Genomic DNA, 23,935 nt, shown 5'->3' on the forward strand with positions numbered 1-23,935 from the left:
CTCTGTATTCTACATGACATGTTTAAGTTTGTTATAGATCTAGGGATGTAACTTGGTGACAGAGCATTTGCCTAACTTGCATGAGGTCCTCAGTTTGATTCCACAATATCAGATGTTATAAAAAGTTTGTTACATCTTTGTAGCAACATCGCGTCAGTGGGGGATAGTGCCTAGGAAAAATGATAAGCAATGACCCAAGTCCCTACGTTCTGTTCTATCCCAGAATAAAAATGATTTAAAAGCATCAAATAAATACATAATGCAAGAATTCAGCTGCTGCATTGTCTCTTAATAGTATTTTATTTAAAAGTTCACTATTAGAGCACTTACAATAACACAAAATACTTAAACGTGGTCAAGGGCTGTTCTGAAGAAAGTTTTCTTTACATAGGAGCAATGATATTCATATGTTTAAAAGTGTATGAATTTGGGGCTTAGATCAATAGAATCTGTCATCTGAAGGAAATAGACACAACTTCTACCTTGTTCCAAGAGAAAGAGAGAGAGAGAGAGAGAAAGAGAGAAAGTACAAATGACACAGCTCTGAAGATTTCATTTAGCTTGGAATAAGCCAAAGAAAAGAAAAGCAAGAATATAACCACTTTAGTGTTTCTTGTACCTGCTGACAGCCCCCAAAAACCAAAATTGCAAGCCACTATCCATTAAGTAAATCCATAATCTAAAAATCTGTCACATTTGTCCAATTCAGTATTATAAGAAAGAAAAATGATATAACTGGATTAGCCAGGGAAGTGAGAATGATAATAATAATCAGAAATGTCCCAGCAACATGATAGAAAGGTTTACAAATTAAATCTATAGTTCTTCATTTCTACAAATTTGTATCGTATTCTGTTCTGCTAATGTGTCCTGAATATGGCAGACACAATCAAAAGGTATGTTTAATGTACGAAGAATTTAGAGGAATGAACTGCAACATCTTCAACTTCAATCACCATTAATCAACACCATAAAAAATGAACTGCAAATAAGCACATAGGTAATCCTAATCCACCAAGAACTAAAACAAACATATCAGTAAGCAAATGAAAATCTCATGAACAAGTTGCTGAGAAAAGACTCTTAAGAAGCTTTTGAAAAAGTGTCTGACAGCATTTAATTGTGAAAGATACAAGATCTTAAAGTATAGCACAGTAAAGGGGAAGAAAGTTTGGTGTCAATATTCATTTTGGGAAGACAAAGCTGGGAACCACTTGCTTCAGATAAAACGTGGCTCAGGAGGATTGAAGGACAGCTCCAGGAGCCTGCTGCTCTATGCTGCTTTTCCAGCACTGTACTGCCTGTAGTGGAAAAGACTCTTGGAGTCCACATTGCGAGATTTCTGCACAGCTTCAGCAAAAAGTTTGGTCACCTAAAAATAAAATGCCAAGAATCTTAGCAACCTCCATGAGATGAAAGTGAATGTTTAATGAACCAGAAGTGAAAAGTCACAGTGCCTGCTACCAGTTTTCAAAGAAGCATGGGATGAAAGGTGCAATGTATTTTTTTATATGAAGATTGTTTTTCCATCTTAGGCCTCATCATGAATAAGTTTATTTCTTCCTCACTGGAGGATTTAAAACAGACTTGGGAAAAAAATAAAAACACAATAGATAGTTAATGAAGCTCAAATCTGTGAATCTTATCACTATCACTTATCATTGTCTGTGAATTGCACAAGAACTTGTACTACACCTGGACTTCTAATTACTAACTACTTGCTTTTTACATGGTGTCTTTCCTTGAGAAAGAAGATTGAAGGTTGAGTGTTTATTTCATATCACACTGTCACTTTTTAACAAAGGATAATTGAGTATGTAATTAAAGAGCCATGGATGTTGATCTCATTTGTTTGATCAACAAATGCTCTGTGTCCCAGGTAAGCCATATCCTAACTATATTAGCATCTTTACTTTAGACTCTATTAAAACTTCCTCTCTGTTCTGACTGCTACAAGGAGTGGAGAGATGTGGCTCTACTGATCCGTTTTGTTAGGGGAAGCCTTCTGGAAAGAAAAGTCACATAGGGCCTCTAGCTACATGAAAGAGCATACCTGGAAATTAGTCAGAAGAGCAATTCCACTGTCAACGGCTGTCCTCCGGATCACATAATTATCATGGACAAACTTGGTGTTGTTGTTGGGGAGGTTAATCACAAGGTCAATGCTGCCATCTCTTATCAATCTAGAAGAAAAAACAAAATAAACAAAAACTTGCAGATGGCAATGTATATTTTGTCATTAGTTTCAGGAAGATCAACATAAATTACTCCCTTAGTCATTCAGTCAATGTCATGCTGAGTTGACCCTCCTCTTTTCCTTACTTAGTATACGTTCAAATGACCTGGATATAGGGATTTTAATTTCAACTTCATTCCTTCAAAGAATTCTAGTGGAACACTAACAGGATACATAAAAATAAAACAAAAATCTATATTCCCTGGAAAACAGACCTTACTCTCTGACCACTGGAAAATCCAGTAGTTTGACAGAGGTTTGTTTGTTTGAACCAACAGCAGATTCTTCCATGTCCACTGTCCTGCCCTCAGGCCACATCTACTTCACTGTTTGTTTCTGTTGCCTTTCAGCAGGTGGATTTCAGGATGAATTATTTCACATTCTGTGTGGGGTTGTGACACACACTGAAATGTGATAAGCATAAAGTGGTGCTGATTATTGTTTTACAAAGCTATGCAAAGGGCATAGAGTACCACTGGAAGCTTGTTCGGGTCTGTATGTGATGCCATTATTTTATAAATTTGATAGAGATTTATAAATTGACTGGTTAGGACCTCTGAGAAGTAGTATAAAGCATAGAATTTAGAATTGGAGAGTGGGTGGACTGAGACACCTCAGAACAACTGAGAATAATTGACAATATGCTACATAGTCTTGTAAATGTCAATGCACTGGCCTTCCTCAAAGACTGTGCAATGCAAAATGTATATTTTAGCATAAGCCAGAATCTAATAGTGATAAGGCCTAAGGAAAATTTGATAAAGAAATGGCCACTTAAATAATGAAATAGATGACATTATTATAGTGCTCACTCCAGCTTTATGCATGTAGTAAGTGCTAAACAAATTGACCCATAACCACAGTGAAATAAACATGATCATATATATATATATGTATCATATGTATAAGAGTACACATTTATGCATATATACATACATACATACATACAATAGTATGTATGTATCTATGTAATTATATATGATAAATGTGATAGATATTACATATGATTCCATGTTATATATAACACAAATTAAATATAGAGTCACACATACATACATATAGTGTTTAAGTAGTATTTGATATAGTCAGGACACATTAACAGGGCAGAACATGATAAAAAAAATCAGTAAGATGAAATATACATTTAATTTATAAACCTCTCCGTCATGATGTTTGCATATTTCCTCTTTCTGATAATCATTCTCACATATCTGGTTAATCCAGTCAGATTGCTTTCCTTTGCTATAATTCTGCATTTGACAAATGTTCTATTTGTATACATCCCGTATACACCCGTGACAATATATGTAATGGCCAATTTCCTGAGTGAAACTATACTGTCATCCACAATTCCATTCATGTTTAATTTGGTTCACTAAGAGGACTTCTAAGTGACCCGAACAAAAATGAAACATTCCTACTTTATCAGTTCTCACAATTAATCTCCTAGCTACTGTAACAACTTAGAAAACAGTCTGTCCAATTCTTACTTTCTGATGGAAGAGAGACTTGGGTTCTGCCCTTCCTGAGATGGCCATGCCACGGGGGTGGCAGGGACATTGTTGGCATTGAGCCAATCTGACGTGGCTTCTGTGGCAAAAAGCTGCATTGAAAAAAGAAAAAGTCAGTTAATTCAGACTTAGAGATCCAAGAAGACTACTAGTATCACTTAAACCATAAAGAAGAAATTGAGGAATATTGAAGTAATGTGTTTTCAAGAGTAGAAACTTGAGCCATGCACCAGGGCTCATATAATTTTAGTTACTCAGGAGCCTGAGATCTGAAGATTGTAGTTCAAAGCCAGCCTTGACAAGAATGTTGGTGAGATGCTTATCTCCAATAAACTACTCCCTCCCCCTAAGAAAAGCCAGAAGAAGAGCTCTGGCTCAAATGCTGGAGTGCTCACTTTGAGCACTTAGAAAACTTAGAAACGGTGCCCAAGCCTAGAGTTCAAGGCCCAGGACACACACACAACACACACAAGTAGAGACTTGAAAATAAAATGTATGGGGGGCATAAGAACTTTGTTATATTAAAATATTTACAGTGGGCCAGGCCCCAGTGGCTCATGCCTATAACCCTAGCTACTCAGGAGGCTGAGATTTGAGGATCACAGTTCAAAGCCAGACCGGGCAGGATAGTCTGTGAGGCTCTTATCTCCAATAAACCACTAGAAAACTGGAAGTGACACTGTGGCTCAAGTGGTAGAGCACTTACCTTGAGCTGAAGAGCTCAAGGACAGAGCCCAAGCCCAGAGTTCAAGCCCCACAACCGACCAAAAAAAAAAAAAAAATATATATATATATATATATATTACAAATATATATATTTACAGTAAAAAAATTAACAAACTTACATTTTAACTACCCTTAAAGAAGAGAAAAACAGAAGGATTCATGGTTTTGCATTTATTTTTATTAGGTGAACACAATCTTATGCCCACAGAACCACCCTTGAGCTTTGGGAATAATTTTGTTTTTACTGAACCAGGTTTCCTGTAGAGGTATGCACTGAAAAAAACTTTTGCCTGAAACTAAAACAGCTGGAAACTATGACCTCATATGGAAAAAGGCAAATAAAAAAGGAAAAAATATATGGAAATATATGGAGACTTTTCCCAATTGTGCATCAGCAAAGTTTCTAAGTTTTTAGCTGACAGCTTCTATTGAGTTTGTAATAACTTTGTTAAAACTTAAAACTAGTTATTCTGATCATTTTGTTTTGTTGAAGTTAATTTAACTACTAAATGAGTTAAATCTTTGGGGTTGAAAGGACATATTTTGAACTACTTATTTTTCCTATTTCTGCAATATTTTATTTGTGGGCAGATATGAATACTGATAGAGAACTACTTGAAGAAAAAATAACAATAATAACGCATACCTTGAAACCTTCATTGTGTAATTGCTCAGCCACACCAAGGAATCTTGGACGGAATGATTGCTGGAAAAGAATTTAACAAATTCACTTTGTAAATGTGCATGCTCTTTTTTTCTCCTACACATAATAAAGTGTTTGCTCATACCATCATAATTTTATAAAAAGCAGACCCATAGGTGGTCATGTGTTTAATACTCAATGCTGAAAAGTATATTCCTTTAATCTACCTACTGTATGAGTCCCTAATTTTTTTTCCAAAATGAGTAATAAAATTCCTTCGATATTATCTTATTCTCTAGTTGCTTTGTCACTGTAGGTGTAGACCCACCTAGTTCTACAAGGATCCTTCACGTGGACAGGGAGAATTTAAAAGGCATATGGGTCAAGACTTGAACCCAGCCTGCCTTGCTAGCTGTTGTGTTTATCCAACTTGCTCTAATTGCTGAGTTCTAATTTAGCCTTCACTAAATTAGTAGCTCATGAACAGAATGGAGCTGCAATAACTCAATGGTTCAGAAATCAATTTCATATTGGCTATCAGGTGATGAAATTTTATGGGTAAAGAATGAGCTCTGGATTCACTAAGCTCCATTTCCAATTTTGGCCTTACCACTCACTAGTGGTGGACACTACAAAAAGTAACTGTCCTTGAGACATCAATTCACTTCTAGAACAGCGAAAATAGTACTATTACTACTTCCCAAGGCTCCTCAACCTATTAAGCTTTATGACCTTGAGCAACATAATCACCCTAGGATGTAGTCTCCTCTGACATAAATGGAAATAATTAACAGTACCCGTGCACAGGCTCAGAATGACAGCTCAGACAACTAATTCATAAGTAAGCTACATAACCATTAGAACGACTAATACTTAGCACAGTTACTGGCCCCAAAATAGCTCTCAATATTAATTGCAACTATTAATGTAATTGTTTTCTGCATCCACCCAAGACTACATTCCTACTCTTCATCCCTATTTTGAAGCTTAGTCTCCTCTATTAGCTGTTACACTTCCAACAAAAAGCAACCCCATGAATGTATACATTTGTATGATGCATATATATACATATTATACTTTCACATATATTTCCCCAATGTGTTAGTCACTGTTCAGATATTTTCTTTTACTTTTTCTACATGGTACTGAGAATTAAAGTCAGAGTTGCCATTCTATCATTTAAAACCACATTGCCAAGACTCCTATTTTTAGCTTACTTTTCAAATACTCTTATGAATTTCCCCATGTATTTTCAAATGGAGAGCCTCCTATGACTGTCTTCTGAGTTGGTAGAATTACAGGCATGCCACCACACCTCAGATATTTTTTCAAAGTCCATTGTTGTGGTTTTCCTAGGACCCCAGCTAGATTTGTTTAGGTTCCACACCTTGCCTTCCCTGGATTCCTGCTGACCACCACTATCAAATGATTCCCACTTCTGAGCATACCCCTTGCAACCAAGAGGTTATACTTCCATGACAATGATCAGGATGAAAGAAAACAGAGCTGAATGATTGATGTAGAGAGCAAACCTAACTTTCTGCTTATTAGCATGAGTATCTGAGAATTGAGCTAAGTAAAATATTTAAAATAATATATATATTCAATTATAGATACTTCAAAATAACCATTCTTTTCAAATGGTATTATATTTTGCTAGTTTCCCTTTACAAAATGGTCTTAAATGTATAATGTAACTTGGTTCCTTCAAGAACTAACTTATGGCATATTTGAGAGTGGAGAAAGAAAAAGAAGGATGAAGTAGAAATAATACATTGCAATATGTGAAGATATTGCAGGTGTCTCAAGGAAAGCTGTTAATCAACAAAGGGAAAAGGAATCAAGAAAAGCAAGAGACAGGGTTAGTCTGAGCAAAACACAATATATGTATGTCAGATATACCATGGGGAAAGTCTTCACTCAATTAATACACACTAAAAACAAGGAGTGACAGGAAAGAAAGACAGCTTCAGTTGACAAGCAAGAATCAGCGGGAGAGGGGAGGAATGGAGATAGTAAATGAGGGTAGATATGACCCAAGTATGTGATTTGAACAAATAAAAATAGAAGTGCTTGAAATGGTTTTAAAAAGGAAATGGTTACAGTAGTGTGACAGAGGGCGTGAGATTTCTGGGGTTGCATTATGGGCATATCTAAACAAAATCCCCCTTGTACAACTAATATATGTTCATAAAAATCTTTTTAAAAAGAACTTATATCAGTGATGATTGAAGAACAATCATGGATATGACCTAATTCAGATCCAGAAAGTAAAGATGGTGATAAAATAAATCAAAGGGGGTGGTGGCTGGGAATGTGGCTTAGTGGTAGAGTGCTTGCCTAGCATGCATGCAGCCCTAGGTTTAATTCCTCAGTAGCACATAAACAGAAAAAGCCAGAAATGGTGCTGTGGCTTAAGTGGTAGCGTGCTAGCCTTGAGCAAAAGAAGCTCAGAGAGACAGTGCTTAGGTCCTGAGTTCAAGCCCCAGGGCTGGCCAAAAACTTAATTATTTAAAAAAAATCCAGATCTGTGCATGATGTTGGTAACACTCAGCCCACAAAAGCCTTCTAATATGTACACACAGAGGTTCTCCAAGATCTAAATCCTAGGAAAAAACTCCAAAGACAATGTTCAAATACAGAATTCTCTCAGATTCTAGCCCTCTCTGGCCCCTAGAACTGCAGTTTTATGAGAGGAAACTATTGCCAAATAGAAAAGATAAATGCAACTGAAGGAATCTCAGCTAAGGCAGGCACTGGGGTTATTTATGACACTCTCCTAGAACATGAGCTTAGATACAAGAAAGTCCACAGCTACACATTTTAAAAAGTAAAACAAAAAAAAACAGAGTATAGAGAATAACTCTTAGTGACAATAGGAAAATGTAATAAGGGAGGTAGAAACATATTTATATATATATGAATATATCCATATATATCATATTAGACAGAAGAACAGGACAATCAACCTATACACAAAGTTGATATTGCTAATATTTAAGGTTCTCTTCAGAGTATAAGATCCCATGATATAAGGCAAATGCACATTTCAAAAAAGTGTGCAAAAGTAAATTCCTCCAGATACAGAATATTACATATTGATCTGCTAAACACAGAATAGACTGAAGTGTGCACCAAAGATCAGAAGGCTCAACAAAATATGTGTTCTGCGGCTACCAACTTTAAACTCTCAACTTCTTAAACTTTCCTCTGTCACTTAAAATATGGTGATGATGATAATGAGATAACTCTTAGCCAGGTTTGCAAAATATCATTCCACAAATAAAGCCGTTCCTAAATTGTGATCCCTACATCAACACCCTCAGAATCACCCTGAAGTTATTAATAAACAGGACAATGTGGACTCCACCCCCAGGGTTGGGATCAGCAGCCCAGATATGATTTCCAGCCACCAGAAACTCCCCAAGAGATGCTGGTACATGCTTCAGTTTAGAAATCAGAATGAAGCAAGGCAAGATGGACTACCTTTCACTCATTTTACACTTTGAGGTGAAGATGTATTAACCCTTAGCCAAAGTCGCCATGAAAAATGTTGAGGGAGGAGTACTACAATGCAATTTTTTTCCCCTTTGCCATTTTAAAGTAAAATAAGTCAGCAAATCCTCTGAGACCTGCAGACACCAGGCAGAACCTCATTATGGAGCTGTTTCAGTACTGTCTCCCACGTGGAAAAGATAAATATCCAACATGACAGTATTGGCAGCTCCCAGCTAGGGAACCACTCTGCCTTCTGGTCTGGGGTGTTGGCTTCCACACACACATTATAAACTTCTATCAAACACGTATTGAACACTTGTGACACATAAAACAGCCTCTCTATAGAAAGAAATTACAGCTGTCAGCTTGCATCGGAGTAGGCTCAGATTTCAAAGCTGATTGAAAATACCGGTGCAAGAAACCATTTGTTACTAAAGGTGAAAAGTACAAGATGATTTATTTTCTTGGAAATGTTTATAAGGAAGAAAGTCCTTTTAAGAGTGAAATACATAGATGTATTTCCTCCAATGATCATTTTCACATTAATCCAACTTTGAGCTGCAGAAAAGACAGCCTAGTTACTATTAAGTCATGGCCATGGATTCCACAGGGATGCGTGGATTGACAATGGCCTGGTTGTTCCTAATGATGCCTTTTTGAAAATAAGAGGTTATTCATGTCACTCGGAGTTGTCTTTTCAAATAAAAATGCTTGCTTTGTGTTTCTGAGAGATGTTCGAGCAGATGTCAGGTTGGTGCATGCCACTTTCCGAGCATCACTGAATAGCCCAATCAAGGAGAAAAACACAGTGAGTGCTCTTGATCTACTCTAGAGTAAATCACTCATTGTTAAAGAGTGTTCTAGAAAACCTCAAAACAAGGCAAGACTGCCTACTCATAGCTGCTAAAAATAAATCACGATGGGATGAAAGGTGCCTGGAACTATTGCAGGAAAATCAAGGATGATTGTGTTAGCACATAAACCTTCATTACACTGTTCTTATATTACAAATGCCTTGGGATTTGGAATCGCTCTTGCTAGAGACACAGAACATGCTATTATTGACAAGAAACCTTTGACAAAAATCTGCATCTTGATTCTTTTTTCCCCCTCCTAAATCCTAGTTCCAAAATATTCATCTTATACATATTTCAAACTTGCTGGGAAGTTTTACCTATGAGATTTTACTTTAGAAGGACAGAAACAGTCTGTGTAAAGGAAAAGGGAAGCAATAAGAGACATTAAAAAGTTAAGAAGAATGCTATGTACTGTGTGCGCCTACCTGCTTCCATACACGCAAGTACATACAATTTATTTTCTAAAACATTGAGAAGTTTCTGATACCTGACTACATAAAAAACATAGAAAATGTCTATGAAAAAAATATTCCCAGGCTCAGAGTCCTTTCTCTTCTACTCCATATTGCTATGATCCTTTCATTTTATCTTGCAACTTGTTGTGGGAAAATAATGAGTTATGGTATATTTATTAAACCTTTCTACTTTTAGCATGCATTTGGATCAGGATGTGGACACAAAATAGGCAAACATTATTTCAAAAGGGATAATTACTGGCTATTCTCTCCATTGATACATGAAAGAATAATAAAGCAAATTAACTACAACGAAGATGGCAACCAGTGTTTTTCTGTGAATGAAGTCCATACAGCAATGAATGATAGCCTTAAGAAATCAAAATGCAATAACAGACATTTGCTTTTATAACTTCCTTACAAGGATTAGGGATTTAGCTAAGTGGAAAGTGCAGAGAGTTTGCCTAACACATGCAAGGCTCTGAGTTTGGTACTCAGGAAAATTAAAAACAAAAAACAAAACCTGTCTTCCATAACTGGCCCTCAACCAGTTGCTTTCCAATGTACTTGCTTTATATAGCAGCTCTATATTCTCTGTCCTTTTCCACTTGATTTTATGTATTTGAAAGAGCCCATATTAGTACTGGCCAAGTGAAAAATTAAATAAAATATTGTTAAAATAGTAAAATGTGTCCTTAAATACAGAAGCTATGTGACATTATCTCCAGTTGCCAGGAAATCTAGATAAAAAGTTATGGTTAAATTTGATCCCATTCTAGCTAAAAAAAAAAAAAAAAAAAAAAAAAAAGTCTAATGACTTGCATAGCTATTATCTCTCAACTTAGTATATTCTGCCATGTGTTTTATTCAGTTTAAGTCATCAGATTAAGCACTTTAAAAAAAATCACTATGAATGAAAATGCCTCTTGTCATCAAGAGATTTGTTCTATTCAAAATGAGACAGCATTGATAGAACCTGATAATCTGTAAAGGTTTGCTATCTTGCTCATCAGTTTCCCCAGTTGTATTTCACTATAATTATATTAAATATTTTATTAAATATTAAACACTTCATTAAATAGTATAACCATTAGTTCTATTAATACTCAAAAAATTATATCCAAAATGTGTATTTCTAAGTCCCTAACAGTTTTCATTCATACATTCACAGAATGTTCTTTGCAACAACTCGTGGCTGTTGGAGCCTTGATCTCCTTAAAAAGCAATTGCATTGAAAGGTAAACTTTCAATAGACAAACCAGTACTGCTTTAAGCTACATTTTATTTACCTACAAAACCCACTTTTTCCTATAAAGCTATAATATGCTGTTCACTTATGCCAATATACACCAATGCTTCATAGGGATCAAATTAACTTTTGTTTCACATTTCCCTGCAGCACTGAAACTAAACAAGGCACAATTTTATACATCACTGACTTCTTCAGCTGGTATTTTAAAATGTTAGCACTATTATGATTGTTGTGAAGATGAGGGTGAAGGGCATGATCTCCTCTGAATGCCCCCAGGGCTCACATTAAACTTTAAGCCATAACTGGAAGGTGGACAAATATTCTCATACTGGGGACTTAATAATACTTAATACCCATTTATAACGTGATGAGTCGTTCATATGATGTGATTTGTCTCTAAACTGCCATTAAGCTTCACAACTGCAAGTCATCTTGTTAGCTTCTGCTCTAACTATTCACCATTGCCCTTCCAATACCTTTATAAAGAAAAATCCCAAGTTACTCTTTGCAGAAACTTCTCCAAAGCCGCTGCACTTGTCCAGTCTCCAGAGTCTAATTTGCTAATGCTAAAATACCCTAATGGCATGGCATCTATAATAATCACCCACTGGCTTGAAGATACCTGGTAAGTTCTAATTATATTTTTATTGATTTTGGGGTAACCATGCAGGGTTTGCACTTATTAAAGGCACAGCAGGAATATTATATAAATTTCTTCATTTTTTATAGGAACGGAAAATTACTCATCTCAAATAAAATTGAATGAATAGTGGGAAGTATTGTTTACAGGAATTTTATAAACATAATGTTTGTTGATGCTTTCAATAACCATCCTAAGGGGTAATACATGTTTTCCATCCAACAAATTACACTAAGACTTAGATTTAAGTTATGTTTATAAGCAAACAATGCCCATCTATTGCATGAAGATACTGATTTATAATTGCCTCACTCTCCTAATAATAACAAACAAGAACATCACAATATTCTCCTGGATATTTCATAGGTCCATCAAGTCACTGATTTTCATTAAATATTCAACGTGGAATGTGAGGGGGAAAATCTCTCACCTTCACTTTGACAAATATGGAGTTTAAGACACCAAATAATCAATCAAGTAGATCACTGTAAAATGGCAAGATTAAGGATGAAGACTTACAGGCAGTACTTACAAATGGAAGAGTAGATGCTAGAAATATGGATGTGTTACCAAAGGCATACAGAGAGAAGGCAGGAAAAGAGACAATGAGATGAAGCCTCATTGAAACTCATGTTCATGAAACATGTTCAGGGACTAAAGAGAAAGATGAACAGCAAAATATATAGAAAAACTCTAATCAAGGAATTGAGAAAGATTCATTTTTTAGATACTCTGAGGAACCCTGATTAAGTGCTACTTCTCAAGCAATCTCACTTTTTCCATACAATGACCATTTCAGCCACTCACAGTGTGTGCCCCTGGGAATGGGGGGAAAATTTTATACAACTTACCTGGATTCCAATAAGAATGCCTTTCTGTGGTATCTTAAATCCTGTAGAAAGCATTGCCTTTAAGAAGGCTGTATGAATACCTTCACCAAAGCAAGCCACCTGTTTAGGAATAAATGAAAGAAAAAAAAAATAGTGAACTAAAGTTAACCACCAACACACAACAAAAAACAATAAAAACTACAAAACACAAATGATACAAGTGCCTAGTTATTCTGAGACTTCTTCCATAGCTTTTATAGATATTACTGATAGACCAGGCAATCTGAATTCAGAGACCAATTGACTGGCCAGAGCAGATGTATCTTATGTTTTTAATTAAGCATAATGAATGAATAAGCAATTCTTCCTCTATCCAACAGCATTCAGTGGAGCAACATAGGGGATTCTACTGCGTTACATGAATACAAATCACAGCTTCTAGTCAAGAATGTGTTGAATTTCCAAATGTTAATATGACCCAACGCTTAAATAACAGTATAGGTCACATATATGCTATGCAGCCATACATAAATTTACAGGTCACTGGTAGACATGACTAGTTGCTAATCAGTTAGCAATCATTGCATAGACATTGTGAGCAAATCATTGAGAAATTTACCAACAATATGAACATCTCAGAAGAGCTTTCAATTTTTGTCATTTTATAGACCAAACCAAATTAACATGTAACAAGTCTTTTGAAAACCACATCCATATGTAAGAAATGAATCCAAACTAGCATATAATGTTAGGATATGCAGAGCTTTCATCTGTCTGAGGAGACAATGCTACAATACAGCCACCATAACCAGAGGACAAATGGTATAATTTAACTCGATGGGAGTCGATGCTGCCATGCACATCGCCATTTGGCATGGGTCCAGAGCGAGCATTACAGTAAATAACACTGATGGTTGAATTCACTCTTGTAGCAAATGACTTTTCTCTCACTGAGCAAAGAAAGTTCTCATGACTATAACCTTCAGGTGACCACAAGTACATGTTGCTTTTCACTCTGCAGTGAACACTTTCATCAGTCAAATACTGGCCAACTAATTGGAGTCATGTCAGCTTAAGTTAGTAGGTCTTACGTCCTACTGAAAGGAATTGTGCCAACCTAGTCTACCAGCAGACACAAAGAAACACAGTGGTTTTAGCAACTTCCTGTGAAATCACCAAGTGAGGTCAAATATTCCAGTAAAGATTATGACTAGAAAGTCAAATACCTCTTAACTAGATCTAAGCTGCAGACTTAAATAAGCTCTTTCAATACTGACAACATAACTGCCATAACTGAACAGCCATAACTGAAATTTTGAAGCTAAAATTATCATCCTGATTTCAGTTATCCAAAAGACACTGACACATCACACTGATGACCCTTGGAAAAATATTCTTTCTAATAATAGAAGAATTGCCTTCTTTTATGCTTTCAGAAAACATATGAGCACGAGTTTCAATACACATAAGGAGGCAGGAAAGAAAGAATCACTACAACCAAACTTGCCACACCATAGAAATCAGCATGAAGGAAAACAGATCTCTCCTTAATACAAACACTGGAGCAGCTGAAAATAGCCTTTGGATCAGATGACCTTCAATTGACTGGAAACTTAGGGTATACCCTCATGTTAAAGGTATTTCGGGGATGGGGCATAGCTAAATGGACTTTCTTGGTATATATAAGGCCCTGAGTTTCATTCCCACCATAAGAGAAACAAACAAAGCCAGAGGTTTTTTTTTGCCTACTAAATTAAAACAAGGATCAAAAGGGCTAAGCAACCCATTTCTAAAAGAACAACTCTGAACAAGATAGTCATTTATTCCTCACTGCCTGCCTCCTCGTCTCAGCTGGCTTCTCATCACCGATCGTGCTTGTAACCTAGCAACCATATGAAACATCACATATTTGTTGCAATTAAATTTTTGCCTCTTTCAGATTCTCCTTAATATCAAGAGAAACAATGATGCCTCCCAGTGTGATGCTGTCACTCCAATGGGTACTGATGTGGATCTGAAGGTTGTATCTAGTACGTCTGTCAGGGGCTAGGTGATTCATAAAATGTCCTGACACTGACACGTACAGAACTTTCCAGAATCTGACAGCTCTCTATGTGAAAACACATCTCACATTCTTAAAGAAACCATCCATTGACACTGTTCCAATACAAGTAAAGAAGGACATCCAGTGGCCAAGTCCATTATGGTTTTCAGCTAACCATCAAGAGGGTAAAGTTGCTTTAAATGTAGTCCACGCCTCCTCCCTCCCAGCTCTACTACAACTACTACCAACAACCAACTTGATTGTATATAGCCTCAGGCATGGTGTTTGGAATTTATTTTACACTAATATTGGTATATACAATGATGGTTTAATAAGTTTATATAAACAAAAAGGGGTCCTGGGATTTTGCATTTATCTGCAGATTCCACATCGTATAGGTCTTGAGCTCAGTATATACATAGATATACATACACATATACACTGGACATATGTACTTAGATGTCTAGAGAAATATCTGAAAGTTGTTCTCTGAGGGCAATGTGGAGATGATTGATGAACACATGTATTATATATCCAGGTTGAAATGTAAGCATGAATTTAGATTATTTCCAAAAATGTAAAAGTGTTTTCTTTAATTCAAAATTTTTAAATCCTTTCAGGCTTACTCTGAAAGCAGAAGTTCATATTCTTCTCATGTACATCTAAAACCACAAGTAGATGGAATGAGAATATTCCCAGATCATTAGCTACTTACCTCTCCAGTGGAAGCCATCTCACATCTCAAAATAGGGTCAGCATCTCGCAACCTGGGCCAGGAAAACATTGGAGCCTATCAGACAAAACAGGGAGGAAAAGTTTAAGAGGAGGAATAAAAGTAAAAGACAGGATAAATACTTTAGTGAATCATCTCTCATAGTATTTATTTAGGGTATGGTAGACATGAAAAAAAAATCTCTTTGGTCTAAGCATATGACTTGAAAGATGGCTTTAAACTACCATTCCAAGAATCTGTTGAGCTCTTGGCCAGAAAGCTGGGTTAAATAATCACAAATTACTTCTGCAAATAGGTCCCCTTTGACCAGTCTAGACCAGTGTTTCTAATCTTGCCTGCACATATTCTTACTGGAAGGATTTCAAACAACGTCTACTGGGCATTGGTCTCCCCCCAAAAAACAGAGTTCAAACACATTTTTTTTCCTTGATAGGCTTCTGGAACATTTGTCTTCTTGTTCTATTCATTTGAACTTACAACAAGGCACCTTGCCAGAAATGGCTGTCTGTAAGCTTACTTCTGAGACATTAAACTGTTGTTGACACCTCTTAAGAGCTTTGAAAAACATTCTGCTAGAAACATTTTTTCCCTGAACTTTCATATGAACTAGAACACAGGAGAGTTTCCCTTTGAATTATTTTTATCAGTGTGGTTCACTATGAACCAAGTCCTTGCTTCTTACTTATGACCATCTATCTGGTCTAGACAATTCCTCCATTGCTTCTGGCATGTCTCTTAACCATCATGAGAATTCCAGCCTCAGGTAATATCACTGGGGATCTTCTCCATCAATTATATAGTTCTGCATGCAAACTTCCCTATCACTCCATCTACTGATTTCCATCTGCCACACAGGGCTACTATGATTGACAATGAACAGATACCGTGATAAAATTCAAGACTTGTATAACAATGGCAATTAGGAGCAAGAAGGCAGGAAGATACAGTGCATTTTGGAAGTATCTATCCATCAATATTATTTTCAGTTGGACTACATGTATGTAGTCCACACATAAATGTGTGTGTATAGTTTTAAAAATATAAGAAGTAATGCAACAGTGACATAAGACAATATGTTGGAAAGGAATTGTACAATTGTAGGGCATATTGGGAAGCAAAATGGGAGAAAAATGAGGGAGGGGGTAACAAGTTTGACAAGAAATGTATTCACTATCTTTACATATGTAACATCACCTTGACAATAAAATTAAGTTAAAAAGAAAAAAGTATGTATTCCTAAATATATGAATAACAAGATAAATTTAAAATTGATATATAGTATTCCAGAAAAACATTCTAGAGCCTCTTACCTATTTAAACAAACAAATGCATATGTGTATTGTGTTTGGTGTGTATGTGGACATGTGTGTATGAATCACTAAAAGCTCTAGCAACTGATGCTTGTGTTATAGTCTCTAGGAATAAAATATCATCCCCTTCCCTGAAAAGTGACATTTCATTTCATCACACTATAAAATCCTAAATATCGAAATAAGCAAATTAAGATATATCTTTTTGCTCATAGTTTCAACTTAAAGCTTCCACTATAAAAGTCAGATGTCAAGCCGGGAGCTGGTGGCTCACGCCTGTAATCCTAGCTACTCAGGAGGCTGAGATCTGAGGATCGCGGTTCAAAGCCAGCCCGGGCAGGAAAGACCGTGAGACTCCTATCTCCAATAAACCACCAGAAAACCGGAAGTGGCGTTGTAGCTCAAGTGGTAGAGCGCTCGCCTTGAGCTGAAGAGCTGAGGGACAGCGCCCAGGCCCAGAGTTCAGGCCCCACGACCGACCAAAAAAAAAAAAAGTCAGATGTCAGAACTTTAACTGTACCACAATTATGGTTGAAGTTGCTAACATACAGGAACAGACACCTTATGAAGGCATCCAAAATATGTCAATGTCACACAAATACATTATACAGCCAGGCAACAGTAACTCAGGCCTGTAATCCTAGCTACTCAGGAGCCTGAGAGCTGAGGAATGTATTTCAAATCCAGCCCAGGCAATAATGTCTGTGAGATTATTTCCAAATAAACACCAAAAAGCCAGAAGTGGAACTGTTGCTCCAGTGGTAAAGTCCTAGCCTGGAGCAAAAATAGCATTCAGGCACTGAGTTCAAGCCTCAGGGCTAACACACAAAAAATATTGCACAACAATAATTAATTCCATTATGTGCTTCATCTAAGCAATTCAGATATATTTATATATGTCACTAATTCTCATTCCTATTCAGTGAAGCAGTAGAAGTCATAATTATGAGCAATTTGGACATAATCATATTGAATCAGCTAGAAGAATATAATGGCAGCATTATTAAGGCAATATTAAAATATAACTTTAATTCCTTGCTCTTACCAGCACATTGTAAACAATAACCATGATCTCAATTTCCCAAAGTCAAAAATGTGCCACTACAGAAAATACAAACTAAGCAACGGTGGTCGAAGCAACGCCTCAAGGAACCCACTTTTATATACGACTCATGCATTCCTCAAGACTTGGCACAACTCAAAAGTGGCACGATTCAAGCCTTAGCCTAGCAAAAATATGTCTAGAATTTCTGTTTAGCAGCTGAACCAGAACCACCATGTGTCAGCTGTATAAATATAGCTTAGAATTCACTTGAGTAGTTGGTTTTGAAGTCTTGCAATTTTAGATGTTTTTAATTCTGCAAATGTACAATCATAATTCAGTTACCTGGAGTGCAACTCTATTGCATTATTGAAAGGAAGCAAAAACCCCCTGTCTAGTACTTTAGTTAGAAGATTCATAAACATCACAAGATTTTTTTTAATGGAAAATTCTTCCTAAATTTCACTGGAGCTCATAAAAAAATGACTCAGATTATTTTTTTTAATTACCTTAATTGCTACATAGTCAGCAGGAATTATGGGTCGATCCAATGTGGGAAGAGGTTGCTCCTCAATGTTCTCTCCAATCATGACCTTCGTGGCCACATCAATAAAGTCTACCCCGAGGGTCTTGGAAACAAATGGGAAGGATCTAGAAGCTCTCAAGTTACACTCAATCACCTGAAAACAAAATTTAAAAGCACAGAGATGATGAAAGCCCATAACAATATTGATGATATTTGCTTTGCCACTTAGCTTTCAGCTTTTGAACAAGAGACCAGCCCGATACCTCTCGCCACCCCACCCCACCCCTCACCCTCATCCTGTCCTCTTTCTTTTTCTAATGGTTTCCTTTTAGGGAAGTATCTTTGAACTCCAACTTTTTCCCATTCTCTTTCAACAATTCACATATACTGGTAATAAGTTTAGCTTAATGTAGGGCCACACCCCTTCTAAAAAGACTTCTTGGATTTACATTGGCAGAAGATTAAAGTCTCCTCTGAAGGCATTCTCTCTGCTTGCTGCAATGAACCTATACATTACATCATGTAACATTTTCCTGGCCCCAGTTCTACTTTTCCAATTTCCCTTTCATTATTTATCTAGAAAAATGATCTCACTAAACTGAACTACTCACTGCCCCCGAATGTAGGTGGTTTTCTCAGCCTGCAGATGACCTTACATGTATATGTAATATCCTTTCAATCAATGTACTTTGTTTGTGCTGATTTTTTTGGTGGGGGGGGCATATGGCACTGGTGCTGGGGCTTGAATCTGAACCTTGGCATTATCCCTGATCTCTTTTGCTCAAGGCTAGCACCCTAAAACTTGATTCACAGCACCACTTCTGTCTTTATCTGTGATTAGTTGGAGATATGAATCTCACAGACTTTGGTGCTGGCCTGTTATCCTCAGATCTCAGCCTCCTGAGCAGCTAGGATTATAGGCATGAGCCACTGGTGCCCATCTAGTCCATGCATTTTTATTTGTCACAATCCAAGATATCCTGTAAACTCCAGATCATACCACAAAAATATTCCTTGAAGCATTTGAATCACATTTTAACCTAGGCCAGGCATATGATATTCAACTACGTGTTTGCACAAATGTGTGTTACACACACTGCAAATATCATCATCTGGTACACCTCCCCATTCACCTCACTATCACTAGCAGCTATTATATTGTACTTTATACTTAACTACAATTTCACTTTCTTCCCAGTGTTAACTAAGTTACAAGACCTTTAAGAGAAGAGACTGTTTTTTACACCTACATAATCTCGGGTCTTCACAGTTGGTGAGGAATGGATGAATTTTTATTAGTTACATAAAAAAGCAAAAAATGAATATGAGTAACCCAGTCTGTTTTAAATTTTATTTGTTTACTTTTTTGCAAATTGTATTCAACACAACTTTCTTGTCTAGGTAAAGAGCAAGCAGAACTTCAGTAAAGCAGTTTATGAATACGCTAAACATGCACTTGAACAGATTGTAGCTATCTGTACTGAACCGAGGATGGAATACTGCGTATTCATTAAATTCTATGTATTCCATCCACAGTATATGTAGTGTGGATGAAGTGTTTTACATAGCTGTGATTGGCATACCAGTATCACTAAGAGCCTGTGACTTCAAACAAGACAGCCATTACATGTTGTACAACAGCCCACTCTCAGACCTAGCAGCTTCTTGGGTCTCAATGGCTCTGTGGCTGGTATTCTCAATGATCACCAAGGGACACAAGCCAACATGACCAAACACAGTAGCAATGTCCTCTCAAGCACACTTGTACTTCTTACCAAGACATCATTTCCTTTGACAAGAAACTGAACATTGAACGGGCCAGAGATGGCAAAAGCCTTGGCAATCTTTCGTGTAGCATCCTTCACCTACAGCAAAACAACAAGGACATAGGGCTAAAGAATGCAGCATAGAAAAAAAAAATGCAACATAGATTTAAAAAAAAACAGCAGAGGTATAACATCTTAACTTGAAATTTTCTTAATTTCTCTTTATAGAGTTCTTTATCTACAACAACTACAATAATAATGATGCTAATAATAAGGGGACTAGTTGGTTAGTATTGTATATATAATACAATATAATAGGTACTAGTCACAACAGAAAAACAAAAAAAGAACAAGTAATTTTACAGGATTATCTGTCTGGAAAATAACCTGTCTCCACAGTTATCTAGTCTGGTATTAGACTGAGGCTTAAATGACATCCTTTTAATCTGCTTCAGCACCAGGAACTATAGTCCAAACTCTCTATCAATCTAATGATCTTTCTCCTGAGAGGTGCAGGCCTTGAAATTACAAGGTACTGCAAAGAGACCAGGGAGATTTCTTTTATGTTGCTTTTCTGTTGCCCTAATGTCTACAAGAGTAGATATTATGGAGGAAATGGTGTTTGCCTGCAGGGAGGTACCACACACCTTCATGCAACATGTGGCAGGGGGAAGGGGAGGGGGATTTCTATATCTAATTGGAGCCAGAAGGTCCCTATATCAAGACAGAGAACTGAATATAGCAAACAAGTGCAGATCACTCATTACAGTTACAGGAGTAGGCCCTCAATATAATAGGGTATAAAAGGATGTATAGTCTATTGTACCTAGAGTGCTTAGAGATTTTTTAAATTCTGAGTTTTCCAATGTCTTCTATTCTGACAAGAGAAACTGAAGAATATTTGAAATCTAAGGACTTTCTTTCGTGCTGCTCCAATAACAAAGCATCAGCACATTAACAGGAGCCCGATAAGGGCAGCATGGGATTCTGATAGTAGTATTATCTGAAAAATTCACTAAAAAAGCTGAGCTACCACTGAGCCCTGGCTTGCATGCATGAGGCCCTGGGTTCGATTCCTCAGCACCACATCAACAGAAAAAGCCAGAAGTAATGCTTTGGCTCAAGTGGTAGAGTGCTAGCCTTGAGCTGAAGAGCTCAGGGACAGCATCCAGGCCCAGAGTTCCAGCCCTATGACTGACCAAAAAAAGCTGAGCTCATGTAAGCATACCAAAGGCCAGTGAGATAGATATCCTCAAGAGAGACCTAAGGTGATAGACGCACCTTAGGTGTTCATCCACCATGTGAATTGAATACTGGAGCAGAGTCCTATCACTGGGAAAGTCCTTTGAAGAAGTGGTTCTCAACAACAATAAAAAAAAAAAACCCTACATATCAGGAAGTGTTGGTTTTAGGTGAGGCTAAGGCTCCAATACTTTTCCAAATCACAGCTGCATGCCTGCTAGATGGCACTAAGACACATTGCTGTACATACTGCTGCCCCAAAATATGGATGACTTACATGACATCCATTCTATCCACTCAAATTGTGGTTCCCAGACCAGCAGCCACAACATTAGAAGGAGATTTGATAACACTGAAACTTCAGGGCCCCTAAGAACTATGAATTCAGACCCTAGGGTTGGAGCTCAGCCATCTTATTTTAACAAGCTTCCTGGGTATGCCGGAAACTGACTGAAGTTTAAGAACCATCACCACACTAGTATACAATCAAACAGGCTCTAAAGTGCAGTGAAAGAAAGAAATCATCTTTAAATGACTCAGCTGACTAGGACCAGGAACTTTCTCTCACTAAATTTAACCTGGAGCATTTCCTGCATCACTACCTCAGTTTAAAAAAAAAAAAAAAGGTGATTTTTTTAACTGATTTTCATCTTTGCTGTTCCCTCTCCATGTTTATTCATAAATAATGACCTTTTCAATGGCTCCTTGGCTGATGGTCTGTGTGGGCAACATCAGAGTGGCATCTCCAGAGTGGACTCCAGCATCTTCAACATGTTCAGAGATGGCATGGGAGATGACCTGCCAAGAAAAGATTTGAGAAAGAGTTTTCAGGCACTGAAGCTACTCCTTCACTTACCACTTTGATTCTGAGCATTGACCAGATCCTTTCCTAAGCTCCTGGCAGGAGCAGGACAAAAGAGAAGAATGCGCTGTCTCCCCAACTCTGCAGTGAAAAGTGAGCTCTAAAAACGGTCAAGAAGAGTTCATTATCTCTTATTATTATCTCTTACTATCTCAATATTTCCATCTCTTCCACTGATCACTATGAGTATAAATAATGGGAAAGAAAGAAAACTAAACCAACTCACACTTGACTTTTGAGAACAAGATAGGAAACAGTAACATTTGGCAAAAGGAACAGAAGAAAAGAATGTCTATGCCAATGGGATTACTTAAGTAGACTAGAAAGAAGAATGGAAGATCTGATCCAAATATTATTAAATAAGTTAGAGACTAGAAAGAGGCAAAAGGGTAAATAGTTTTGTTAGGTTTTTTTGTTTGATTGTTTGTGGTTTTATTGTTTTGTTTTTGTTGGTTGTGGGGCTTGAACTCTCAGCCTGGGAGGTGGTGGTGTGTTTTATAATGAATTAAAACATCATGTGGAGCTGGGTGCCAGTGGCTCACACCTGTAATTCTAGCTACTCAGGAGGCTGAGATCTGAGGACCATGGTTCAAAGCTGGCCCAGGCTTTGTGTTTCCTGTCTTTTATATTTTAAATGGTGACAGAAGGAAAGGTGAAATTGGTGATCTGAAAGAAGAGGTTAGGGATGAGAGTGCTAGGAAAGCAAAGCTTAGAACATCTGAGATGCCCTTTCCCCCATAAAACCCTAAGACTTAGAAGAACTCAGGGAGTTGGGGGTAGCTCAGTCACTGCAGCCTGGTCATTGTGTTTCATTCCCTGTACCACAGAAAAAGAAAAGAAAGAAAAAGATAGAAAAGAAGGAAGGAGGAAGAGCAGGAGGAAGGAAAGAAAGAAGAAAGAAATTTAATAAGTCTATAGTAATTTACTAAGTCTATAGTAATTTGTGCTCTTCATGACAAGCGAATTTGAAAGTATCAGATAATAGATTTCTAGAGAAGGGAAGAAAATTCATGTCTTCAGGAATGTGAGACTACACTAGATGATCTCTAATAGTGCTTCAAGATTATCTCATTTTGTAGTAACAACAGGACAAAGGATGAAGTAATGCAACAATGATACTTACTAGACAATTTACTGGAAATGAACTTTACAACTTGGGAGGAGTGAGTGGAAAGGGGTAATCAGGAGAAAATGAGGGAGTGGGTAACAGTGATCAAAAGGAAATGAACTCACTACCTTACTTATACAACTGTAACGCCCTGTTCATCACCTTTACAATGAATATATTAAAAAATTAAAAATAAAATAAAAATAGTATAAAATATTTTCAGTAATTGGAAGGGGTGACCATTGATCAAGATGCATTGTATTCATAAACTGCTTCATTAAATGACAACTCCTTTGCACAACTAATTAAAGACAATAAAAATGATTTAAATGTTAAAAAAGAAAAAGAAGAAAATCCTACTCCAAACTGCTAATCTGTCAAAGATTTAACATCTCTGACAGTGTTTGCAAGACAGAAAATAAAAGCATACTTTTTCTTTGAAGCAAACATAATTACAAGGACTCTCCAAGACAGAACTTCTGATGTTGCGAGATAAATCACAAATGCATTATAAGCACAAGCAGCAAACATGAATAAAACTTTCTTTGCGTATTCATTTCACCCTGAAGTGGGAGGCACTCATTGCATTAGCATAGCAGATGTGATATGGTAAGCGGAATTGTTACATTATTATCCTATCCTCCTTACTCTTAT

At 36.9% G+C, this 23,935-nt stretch overlaps 1 protein-coding gene across 1 annotated transcript in view; it reads right to left on the minus strand.

Annotated features, from left to right (window-relative positions):
* Window positions 1-277: 277 nt before the first annotated feature.
* Cps1 (carbamoyl-phosphate synthase 1) overlaps window positions 278-23,935 on the minus strand; it is a 111,804-nt gene continuing 88,146 nt past the window's right edge. Inside the window, exons 30-38 of the mRNA XM_070017828.1 lie at window positions 22,002-22,109; window positions 20,079-20,168; window positions 18,287-18,457; window positions 15,408-15,482; window positions 12,670-12,768; window positions 5,120-5,179; window positions 3,727-3,839; window positions 2,054-2,183; window positions 278-1,372 (exon numbers count right to left, since the gene is read on the minus strand). Of these exons, the coding sequence (XP_069873929.1) occupies window positions 1,274-1,372; window positions 2,054-2,183; window positions 3,727-3,839; window positions 5,120-5,179; window positions 12,670-12,768; window positions 15,408-15,482; window positions 18,287-18,457; window positions 20,079-20,168; window positions 22,002-22,109 (945 nt within the window). The 3' untranslated portion in view covers window positions 278-1,273. The remainder of the gene's footprint in view (window positions 1,373-2,053; window positions 2,184-3,726; window positions 3,840-5,119; window positions 5,180-12,669; window positions 12,769-15,407; window positions 15,483-18,286; window positions 18,458-20,078; window positions 20,169-22,001; window positions 22,110-23,935) is intronic.

This window comes from Dipodomys merriami, unplaced genomic scaffold (genome assembly GCF_024711535.1).
Source record: "Dipodomys merriami isolate MVZ:Mamm:240054 unplaced genomic scaffold, mDipMer1.0.p SCAF_1, whole genome shotgun sequence".
Lineage (NCBI taxonomy): Eukaryota > Metazoa > Chordata > Mammalia > Rodentia > Heteromyidae > Dipodomys > Dipodomys merriami.